General features: G+C 36.5%; 1 protein-coding gene across 1 annotated transcript in view; it reads left to right on the top strand.

Moving 5' to 3' along the window:
- Positions 1-12,246, top strand: part of slc25a21 (solute carrier family 25 member 21) — a 96,789-nt gene that overhangs the window by 78,889 nt on the left and 5,654 nt on the right. Inside the window, exons 5-8 of the mRNA XM_082143333.1 lie at positions 6,364-6,430; positions 7,828-7,887; positions 10,173-10,280; positions 10,404-10,568. Of these exons, the coding sequence (XP_081999459.1) occupies positions 6,364-6,430; positions 7,828-7,887; positions 10,173-10,280; positions 10,404-10,568 (400 nt within the window). The remainder of the gene's footprint in view (positions 1-6,363; positions 6,431-7,827; positions 7,888-10,172; positions 10,281-10,403; positions 10,569-12,246) is intronic.

The following is a 12,246-nucleotide window of genomic DNA, read 5'->3' as shown; positions in this document are numbered from 1 at the left end:
ATTCAAATGATCAGATCAGTTTCCAAGCTACTTTTTCTACAGTAATCACTGCAGGCAATTAGCTGATTGTGGTCCTTTTACTCTGTCTTGTTTGATTTCAAGCAAAAGCACAAGAAACGTCCCTGCTTCTCATCTCCTCACTCCTTGATTTACGAGCCTGGAGCTGTTGTGCCTTCCCGAACCAATGTCAAGGGTAAAGTCTCGAGAGGCAAGTGACAATATTTGCAGATCAAGCATTCAGGTTGTTGACAAGGGACAGAACAGGTAGAGCTCAAAGTCACCCGGGCCACCGTATCCTCGGAAGTATAAGATTACAACTGTGCACATTCTTACACCTGATGAAGACCGAAAAGTAAATATTCCATATACGTTTGCCCGTCAGCCCTGTGATTCATTGACGGTCGGCCCTATAACAGGGATGAAACATTTTGCCTCAATATCCAATTTGGTTAATGTATCATTTCCTTCCTCTCCTTTTGTTATGTTGAAGGATGTGGCTATGAGTTGAATGGAAGAAATGGGGTTTGATGCAAATAAAAGACAAATCACACCTATACAAACTCCAGCAGCTGGACCCACACGTACCTAAATGTGTGAGCATTTGCTTATGAGGTCCAACTGCGTGCTTACATTTAGAGTCAAATTGGCATTCAGGCATAGTCAAACCAGGCGTAGTCAAATGGGGTCTTAAGTGCGTGTGTAACAAATTGGAGCTTTATCTCACCACCTGATGTTTCTTAGACTGACCACACCCGGGAAACACGCGGCCGGCCTTTGCATGCGCCGCAAGGGGGGCGACGGGAGGGGGGCTTCCGTTTCGGCCAGACAAAAGCCCACTCTGCCAGACACTTTCATTTGACACAATGCCTCTCTGTTGCCGTTTCACCCGACAAGTGAGGCTTGTGACACCTGACACATCGTGATGCTGGTGAAATAGAGATTGTTTGTCATCCGATGAGATGTGTCGTAGTAATTAGCCGTGGGTCAGAAGTTTTGGAGTGGCGGTCACGGCGTGGGCAAATTTGCTCGCGCTAATCACATCATCTCTGTTTGCAGAAACGATAATATTTACACCCCAACTAAATCAGCCGAGGACATCTCTGTTGACTACTGGGGCATGTTTTCACAATACAACGACAGAAGTTCACATGCAGCTGTCACGCTACTCTGTCCACCCTGTCCACACACACGTGTGTTCAATATCAATACATGCTAGAACTGATACTGAGAAATCTGTTTCATTCTCGCCAACCCCCTCTCGGGATGTATCAACACTCCTGTACACACACACACACACACACACACAAATGGATCTTACATGATAAAGCATAGGTATTAGTAAGGCTGTTCATTTTAAAGGGATAATGAAAATGAAAATTCTGTCACCTAATGTTGTTCCAAACCTGTGTGACTTTCTTTTGTGGAAGATAAAAGATCACTCCTCTTGGTGCTTATCAAGAGCAGGCGAAGGGATATTCTTGCATTCAAAAACAATAAATTGACACTTTTTGTAATGCATATTTAATCTGTTTTTATCAGCTATGTAATAACTTATTTTTTCAAAAAAGCTTTACAGTTATTTAATCCATTAAGTATCATGAACTAACATTCAACAACCATTTTTATATAGCGTGTATTAATCTACACCACTGTTCGCAGAACAGAAAATTATTTCTTTTTGAAAGAGGTCTTATGCTCACCAAGGCTGCATTTATTTGAGCAATAATACAGTAAAAACAGTAATATTGTAAATATAAAAATAACTGTTTTCTGTTTTAATTATATTTATAAAAATGTTTTATATATTTAAGTTCAAGAGAAAATTATTTATTTGAAATAAAAAAGCTTTACTGACACATTTGATCAATTTAATCCATCTTTGCTGAATAAAAGTATAAACAAATTTAACAAACAGAAAAAAACATCTTACTGACCCCAAACTTTTGAACTGTTTTGTAGATTAATTTATGAATATTGTTCAGTGTTTGTTCATGTTCATTCACAATATAGTATATATATATAGTTTTCATTTATGTATGCATGTACTGTACTTTAATCTTGAAATGTCAAAAATGTATTTGTACATGTAGAAATAAAATTAACAATAACCTAGATTAATAATTGCTGTTAAAGTATTGTTCATTATTAGTTTATGATTTCTGATGCATTGTTATAAATGTTAACAAACCAAACTGTATTTGTTTCCAAATTATTGATATTGATAGCAGTTTAACTGGATTAATTTGAATATTAAGTGTATTATGTTATTAATTATTATTATTTTTAGACAGGCCTAAACATTGGATAAATTTGAGATATTTTATAGAATGTTTTTGCATGATTAAAATTATTAGTTAAAATACTTATGACTGTACCTATTTAATACCATATTTAATCCTTCTTTTTTTATGTTTCCAGATAAACCAAGTTCTAAACAAAAGAGTATGGTCCTCTTTCTTAATTTTAGTTCTTAAATGGACACTGTGTGGACTTCAAAGCATAAAAGCAAGTCTTTAATAAAGTTTAGCTAATACAGCTCTAAAAAGAGTAACCTGATGATTTCAAGCATCAACATTAACCGTCCTTCTAACCTATTGTATCACCAAACAATAAATCCAATGACTGACCTTTTCTTTTTGACATATACTGAAACTACACACACAATTCTAGGTAAATGTTAGCTCTTTACCATACTGCAGAGTTTTTGTATGAGAGAATGAGAAGGGAAAAGAAAAGCTCAGGTGTTTCGCTTGCTCGGGCTTGTCCTGACTTTCAGATTGACAGAAAGCAAAACAGAGTCAGGTTTCAGCTTCAGAAAAAGTACATGTGCTCTCCAAACAATGTCTGCTTCTCAAAGTGCACATGTCTGCGTTTAGGGGTGGTGAGAGTGGCCAGGAGCATTGATCAGACTGGAATCTCAAAATACGGACTCTTATTTTGGACACCGTTGGCTTCAGCAGGATGTCAATGTCCATCACATACTATATAATATTTGAAATAAAATATTGGACTGTCACACATAAAAAAGTCATTTTGTTCTCTTAAGAAGTTACAGCATGGTTGACTGAACACGTAATACGCATGTGCTATAGGGGCTATAGTAGATTCAAATGAGAAAAGATATTAGTAATGATGCTGTTGAAAGACAAAGACTGGTTTTGTGTTCATTTGCTTATCTCACAGTTACCTGTCGAGGGTTACAGTTCTATTTGCAGTTCTAGCTCTAAAATCTGATAAGTATGCCTTTACGTTTTTTTTTTTTTAAGCAATACTGTGACAGTTACACTTTATGAACTCATTATTAATTATATAGTACAAGCTAAAGAATCGCACCCATTTTGACACAAACACCTGAAGAGGATTTGACTGTCTCAAGCTTTTTAGACATTTGAAACCTAGAAATGTAGTTCCTTTGGTTCCTTTTGTTTTTCATTTATAAATGCTTGTTTGTGTGTTTAGACCAGTTTAACCTGTTCTGGTTTGGAAACAGTACCCTGGAAACAGTAGTGCATTACAACCGAAGCAGGGCTCAATGCATGATAATGGGGGTGGATTTCCAGGGAATTGGCACATCAAAGTTGGATTCAGCATTCCTGGCACCACGGGTCAGGATGGGAAATAGTTGTAAATATAGTATTAGTCACATCTCTGTAACAGACTTAGGCTACTTGGAGTCAGTATCATGATGGTAGTTGAACAAACTGGTTATGGGATCAGTTTTGAGATGACAAAACCAAACCAATCAAATCAGGCTTTGTTGGTATCATGATGCCGATCATCAACTTCCTATGGCAACTCAGGCTTTAATCCTAATTTCATGGAGCGCATGCACATGAAAGTTTGACATCAGTGGCGAACAACCAATCACATGCCTTGAAGCACAGAGAAACTGGGATTCACTTCTAGCTAGAGAGAGTCAGCGTGATTCAATCCTCTCTTCTGCTGAAGATTAAGAAATTGAAGAGTTTCAAGGATATGCATTTACACAGCAAGAAGAAAAATATCTTGCTATCAGTGCAAGTGAAAGCTGTGAAGAGAGTTGTGTTTGAGATCTCTTACCCAGGCCAATACATATCCTGCCCCGGAGCAGGTTAGCCGTGGAGTTACTATAAGTCACCGCTAAAAGAGTTGGTGCAAACTAAACTTAAACAGCTTCATGGTATAGGCCCCTGGTCATTTACTTATTAAGCCACCTTAACACATTGGATGGATTGCACCAATAAGGATTAAGATAAAAATTCAGTTGCGCCAAATTTATCTAATTAAAGCTCTAAATAAAAAAATGGTTACATTTTAATCTGCTCGATTTTAATTCTACACTCTTAAGAAAAATGGTTCTAAACAGTACCAAATTAGGGTTCTTCAGCTTGTAACAATAGCAGAACCCTTTTTGGTGCTAAATAGAACCCTTTTTATAAAGTTCCATAAAGAACCATGCTTTGAAAGTGCTATATAGAACCTTAATAGTGTTATAAATAACCCTTTCAACAATATTTATTTTCATTAATATTAGTTTGTTCATATTGTTCATATTATTATTATTACTATTATTTTTATATATTATGTATTAATATAGTTTTTTATTCCTCTATCTGCCTGGTCTTATTATATCTCGTTGCCTCTATTTGGGTTTTACATTAAAAAAAAACCAGCATATTGTGTAAATTAGGTAACCTACTTTTATTTTTTATTGACATGGCAAATTGTCGGAAAAATGACAGTCCTCTACAGTACAGTTGTTGAATACATTAATAAATAACAATTGACATTGAACACGATATAGATGTAATGAAGACCAAGTTCCAGTGAAATATCTTCACAATCCTTTATGATGTCTTTACGTCCTTCATTATGTGTGTATTCTGAGTGGCAGTTTCTCTCTGCAGATGATGAGGTTATGGTACGTGACAGAATCTGAAATATACAATTTAGTTTAGAGTTACATCTCTTCCATTTGATTATGTAAAAACATGTTCATGAAGGCCAAAATTAGCAAAAATGGACCGTATGAGCCCTTTACCATGTTAAAAGGAAAAAGTGATATAAAGTTATGGGATAGCTTTAATGTTTTTTTGTGACTGGGTATGTTCCGGCATAAAGTCATATTAAAAAAAATCTAACAATATGGATCATAAATTCCATATATGTTACTTACTTTGTGGAGAAGAGAAGATGAGTATCCTCAACTGAACAGAGCTGCTCACACTACATGTTTGTTAAACTAAAAAGAGAAAAAGACATGATTGTTAGGAAATTATTGTTAACATTTTTAAGGTTATAATTTATTGACATTTTAAGAATTAAATAATTTACCTGTTGAGAGCATGTTGACAGTCTGTGTTGTATAGCTGAGTTCCAGAAAATCAGAAATGAGGAGGCTTTGACAGTTACAGATTTGAAAAACAAAAAGGCGGGAATAAAGAACCCTGAACTCTAAAGAACCATTTCAGCATATGAAGGGTTCTTCAGGACGATACGGTTCTAAATAGAACTGTTACTACGTGTAAAGAACTTTTAAAGAACCATCTTTTTTAGAGTTAAGCCTATATTTAACTTATTAGTATTTAGTATTAACTTTAACAGCTAAAGAAGTTTACTTTTTTTATTTATTTTTTTATGTTAGCACTTATTTGATGAAGAGCCTGCGTGCTCGAAACGTAACATACGCTATGTGATAGCTGTCTTGAAAATAAATATTTTTGATCATTTTGGAGCTTAGGTGTTGCCGACTTTATATTTTCTACTTGTTGGTTTCTTAGTCGAGCACCCTTTTGAGACTGATGTGCGTGCTTTTGTTTCATTTTTCTTAGCACTTATTTAATGGACATGGGGAAAATAATAATAATAATAATAATTATTATTATAAAAAATATTTGACCTATAATCACACACTATGAGCATTATCCATCCCACTGTCTTAATTATGCTTCCATATTGCTCCATTAATTAATGCAGCAAACATTTTTCATTACTTATGAAATTTAAACAGCAAACGCACTGCTACAACATTTTTCACAGTCTGCTTTATCAGCATGTTATGCCAATGGTGATAGTGAAAGTAGGTGCTTAAGCTTTTCATTTTCTGTTCTTTTTATATGAGGTGACCATTTTTTGCTGACCTGTTACCAAAATGTCTAAATGTAGTTTGATTTTTTTCCCCTTTGGTTAACCATTTAGTTAAGTTTGATGAATGCAGTCAGCACAACAATATTTGAAAAAAACCCAAAAAGTTTTTTTTCCGTTTGTTTCTTTACTGCATACTTAATTGGACAAATAGACATTTAAATGTTGCATGTCCATAAATATTTATTTATTTATCATGTGTCTCAAACTCCAGTAAGTGACGTCTTTTTTTCTCAACAGAGTGTATGGCTTCTACAAGGGAATCCTTCCCCCAATTTTGGCCGAGACCCCAAAGAGAGCAGTGAAGGTAACAGGAGCCACATTTGACTCCGAGCTTAAACTCATCAGTTAAACCATACATGCTCTGATCTTTGCAACCTGGCCTTCCGAGTGTAAACATATACACACAGACCACATTTGCCCTCAATGTACCGGCTCTATCCAGGAGGATCAAAAACACTCATCCCCTCTCTATGTTTGTATTCATGCCACATGTGTTTGCTGTTGAAAACTCCCAATATTGACCTACATGGCCAGAGATTGCTACCGGCCTCACTTTAGTATCATGTATAAACAGTACATATATACACTCTTGAGTTTGGATGAGTACTTACTGTGGCTTTAGGCCGTTGGTGCACTCTTGAGTTTATATGAACACTTACTGTGGCTTTAGGCCATTGGTTATGGGTGTCTGAAAGGAGGGCGAGCACATTAATGTCTCACTTTTCTAATCTAAAACAACATCTGGAAGGGGTTTAATTCCATTATTGAAAAGTCCTGGATTTGTAGACTCAACAAGCTTTAACAGTTTACCATGAAGGGTTTGTCCACCTTAAAATTCACATGAAAATGTGAATGTCATCATGTAATTATTCTCATGTCGTTTAACCCATTTGACTTTCTTTCCTACATGAAACACATAAAGAGACATTTTGAATAATATACTGGTAAAAAGCAGCATAAAGGTAGACCATATAATTCATCTGGCATAATCCAAGTCTTCTGACGCCATACTATAGCTTTGTGTCGAACGGACCGAAATGTAAGCTGTTATCCACTGAAAATCTTTTCTCTTATATACTGTAACTGCTACAGATCATTGACTCAGCTGACTCAACTTGTGAACAAATTATTCAGTGAACCAGATCAACCTATTCAGGGAAAAAACCTGGAAAAAGCTATTGTATAACATGAGAAGATTTTAAAGTTTTATTAATGCTACATTTGTCATTTTGGAGCTTGACGGCCCCCGTCCTCATTCACTTTTAATTGAAAGAGTGGCCAGGATATTTTTTTTAAATCCTTTTGTAAGACGGATTTGGAACGACATGAGGGTGAGTAAATGATGACAGAATTTTCAATTCCTTGAACACTGATCTATGAATTTACTTGACGCTCCATATATGTTGATTTAAAGCTACTAAACAGGCTTGGTGTACTATACAGGCCCTGGCATCCATCAGTCTTACTCAATGTTTTATGATCTAATGTCTGTCAAGCTGAGCAAAGCTTTACTAATATAAAGAATTATACGCCATCGTCTATGTGTGCATTTATATTTGCGCAGTGTCATGTTGACAGCTCTAGTGTTCTTGAGCTGTGTTTGCTTTGGGTGTGAGCATTCATCTTATCTGCGTGCATGTATGTGAATGCATGTAGCGTCTGAAAACACTTCCTGACAGGTTGTCCCGATCTTCTTTGCAGTTTTTTACCTTTGAGCAGTACAAGAAGCTGTTGAGCTTTACTCCTTTATCACCCGGCCTGGTAAGTCATCTGATACAAGTGAGATACACACACACACACAGTTATTGATACTATACACACAATCACATTCACAGTCAAGCGAAGCACTCTCCTCATTACATGGCGTGCTGGCAGCGGGACCGAGGTGTAATCGAGACAAATGCTGCTCAGCGAGGCATATGAGAGATAGCCCATTACTTTGACAGCAGTCTATCAGTGTGGCAGCAGGCTTGACAACTGAGCCCGGGGCAAATCCCGAATCCACAGCCTCGTCGAGCAAAACATTCACCTGCCTTATCAATCACACCTGTCTCCGCCCACTAGCTAGAGATGTCAATCCACACAGAGCCCACAGGCACTGGAAAGAGTGATGTATGGAGTGTGTGAGAGGCGGAGAGGATGAGTGAGAGCGTCTGCACAGCTGTAAGTGAATTCAAGAGAGATATTTAGCTGTGGCTCCTCCCCCCCCGGCCCAGATGAAGTGACTGGTATGATTGATTCAGATGTATGCAGAAATATGACAAATAAGAATAGAAAGAGCGGATGGCTGGCTCTGTAAACACGGTCAAGGAGATGTCCGGTTTTGAGAAATGAGTAATAAAGCTCTCACACTGTCTTGCAGTGTATGTATGCACTAGCATGTATACATGGCTACGCATACACAAACACAAAAAGACAAAATGTGTGAGTGTAATCATCAGAGGTATTAATCGAGGGTGTGGGTGTGTACTATCCCCAGCTCACCTTAAACAAACACACTCAAAGATCTCTTTTGTCACTCTTAAAGTAGGCCTGAAGCCTGCTGACATACAGGTCAAGTGCTTGAATGGAAATCATAAAAGTAAAACCCAACCGCACATTTAGTCATTTTTAATAGCAACATTAATCTCTTCGAATTAATGATTAAGTGTATCTACATAAAACATATCTGCATGATTAATTATAAATAATTGCTAATTGATTAATTATAATTACTTAAAACATTTATTTAAATTGATTTAGTTGATTAAATTGATTCAGATTCAGTTCAGTTGATGTTAGGAAGAAATAACTATTATATATTATATAAATAGAGCATGATATAATATATATTGTGTTTGTATGTATATATGTATATAATATTATAAATATGACATGATCTATGTGTATATATATATGTGTGTGTGTGTGTGTGTGTGTGTGTGTGTGTGTGTGTGTGTGTGTGTGTGTGTGTGTGTGTGTGTGTGTGTGTGTGTATGTATATATATATATATATATGAAGAGTTCAGATGCAAAAGCCTCTAAATGCCATCTGAAATTTTCTTATAGAATGATCATTTTTATCAAGCTCGTATATTTAAGTTCAGTAATTCCACTTAAATGACAATTAATAGGTAATCTTCATTGCCATTTAAGTGAAATTATTGAATTTAAATATACGAGCTTGATAAAAATGATCATTCTATAAGAAAATTTCAGATGGCATTTAGAGGCTTTTGCATCTGAACTCTTCATATATATATATGTGTGTGTGTGTGTGTGTGTATGTGTATATATATATGTATGTGTGTGTGTGTGTGTGTGTGTGTGTGTGTGTGTGTGTGTGTGTGTGTGTGTGTGTGTGTGTGTGTGTGTGTGTGTGTGTGTGTGTGTGTGTGTGTGTGTGTGTGTGTGTGTGTGTGTGTGTGTGTGTATTTGATTAGCAATATATTGCATGTCTGATATGTCGACTAAAACGTTATTTTCATACATTAAAATTGTGCCATTTTAGTATAGATGGATGGATGGTGTGGCAAAATATTAACTAAACTAAAATTACATTTTCATCAAAGTAGAAAAAAATGTATGACTAAATCAAAACTATGTTACAGTGAACGCTGCTGTTAATTTGGGGTAGAGTCGATGCCTCTTTTCATTTTTATATGAAAATATGAAACCATTTGCTCCATCATACAGTTGAGTTGATCTGTTATTGCAACATATGAAGTAATTTATCTTTGTCTCAATCATTTTGTCTGAGCCGGTTCATTCATCTTTGATTCCTGTCTGCGTTTCCTTTCTAACCCCTGCGAATGATTGACGCTGGCAGTTTCATTCATTTATTTGAATGAACAAATAAATGAACCTCTGCGTCTGGACAAACACGTTTCTGAAAGGTTAAGTGTCACAGTAGCATTGTTCCTTTGAGTTATGAGACTTGTGTGACATACCTTTCGTCTGTTCTGAATTAACCACAAAACGACTTTCACTAGTCTTTGTGTCTTTCTCGTTTGTCATGTGGCGTCCTGTTCTCTAGTGATGTAATTCTGCCTGCTTCAATATGCTAGGCTCTCTCTGTGGCTGGCCTGGGGTCAGGGTTAACCGAGGCACTGGTTGTAAATCCATTTGAAGTAGTGAAAGTGAGCCTACAGGCCAACAGGGATTCATTCAAAGTGGTAAGAGGCTACAGCTGTTAATTGTCGTTTTGGTATTGTTTTTGCCTTTGTCTTGTCACAAAATGTCTTGGTCATTCATTTTGAGGGTGCTAATGTTTTTGCTCTCTGTGTTTCTCCATGCAGCAACCCTCTACATTTGAACAGGCCAGAACTATTATAAACGCAGACGGCTTTGGCCTCCGTGGACTTAACAAGGGCCTGACCTCCACCCTTGGACGGCATGGCATTTTCAACATGATCTACTTTGGTTTCTACTTCAACGTTAAAGATGCCATACCTGCCAGTCAGGTAAACAAAGGCAGATACAGTGTCCCCAAAAAACTATTTAGACACTTAAAGGAGAACTCTGTAACTCTAGCGAACTCTAGTCACTTCTTCGCTGATTTTCCCTTTTGTTGTCGCATGTTTTCCCCACGAGCTCCCCCTACAGCTGTGGGGGGGCGTATATTTCACAACACAGTCGTAAAAAACTCACTTGCGGCGGCCTCCTCCCCCTCTCTACCGCTGCTCATGTGCGTTTGTTTTGATCGGAGCAAGCCAACTGTATCGTGTGGAGCTATGTCTACCGAGGTGGGTCATCTGGTAATACATCATACATGCGTGTGTGTTTATGTCGAATTGCCGTAAAGCAATTTGTGTTTCGCGCTCGTTCTCTTCTCGTTCTCGGTTCTCACGAGACTTCCAATTTCACTTTGCCGGGACGGCAGTGCGCAAGTTGCAAGGTTGGTTTTCCGCCTGGGAACGCTGGGGGGAGCGGGGAAAGTCACCAATATCACCAGAACAGGTTGTTTAACCATCCAAATGATTTCTAGACAGTTTTATTAAGTTAAAAAAGTTACCAAGTTCTCCTTTAAAGGCACAGTCCTCCCAAAAATGAAAATTATGTCATTATTTACTGACGTTCATGTTGTTCAAAACCTGTATAGCTTTCTTTCTTCTGCACAACCTAAAAAAAGATCTATTGAGGAATGTTTAAATTATTTTTGCTCATACAGTGAAAGTCAATGGTCAACTGATGTTAACTATATTGACAAAAACTCAGATTCAAGTGTCATCTGCAGAGCTTTCCTTACAACAAAGAATGAGATATATGTTTGACCATACTGTGAAAGCAGCTTTTTACAAGTGACATAATGCAGAAATGCAGGCATATCTATTAAAAGAAATGTGGGTGTTACAAAACAAAATTAAGTTTTCCCTAAATGTTTAGTGGAAACATGCACACATTCATAAACATGCAAAAGTCCTTTTTGGATACAAGTTGCCCTGTACATATAAGTACAACATATTAAGGGGTGGTCACAATACACTTTTTGTTTCATTAACTGCAATTGATATGAATGCAAATGATGAAGTCTGGGAACGTAAGCTGCATTCCAAAAATCAAGTTTGGTGAACTCTGACCTGTAAATTCATATCAAGTGAAGACGTGTATTCAATAGAAGATTGATATATCACGATGTAAACTCTTAGCTGAATTAAAATAACAAACTTTAAAGCTGCAGGTTTGTAGCATTGCAGGAAAGTGTAGTACATTGTAATTTTGGATTTATTATTATTTGTTATATGTTGAATTTTTTATTTTTTTTTAAATGCTGCAGAGCGTGACATCATATCGTGACCGTTGTGGTGTCTAAAGAAATTTTGAGTGCTCAAAGTCTAGTGTGACCTCCCGTTTAGTGAGAAACTTTGTGTATCCATTTATCACCACATACATTTCTCAAACAATTCAGGCGGCACCTATAAGAATCCTGTTAATTTTAACATATCTTTTCAGTATAGGACGACATTATCTATATTGAAAACAGAATATTTTTCAGATTCTGTCCAAACAGAAATGTCAAATTTCCTTAATAATTTTTTCTTTATTTTATATGCATATTACATATACATAATAAATAAAGACCCATATTTATCTTTCTCATGTGTTCACGTCACATGAATAAGTTGTTTTCATAGCTCGAAA

The sequence above is a fragment of the Leuciscus leuciscus genome (assembly GCF_965113295.1).
Source record: "Leuciscus leuciscus genome assembly, chromosome: 17".
NCBI classification, from domain to species: domain Eukaryota; kingdom Metazoa; phylum Chordata; class Actinopteri; order Cypriniformes; family Leuciscidae; genus Leuciscus; species Leuciscus leuciscus.
Note: the sequence above shows the minus strand (reverse complement) of the source record. Positions and strands in the feature narration are given on the sequence as shown.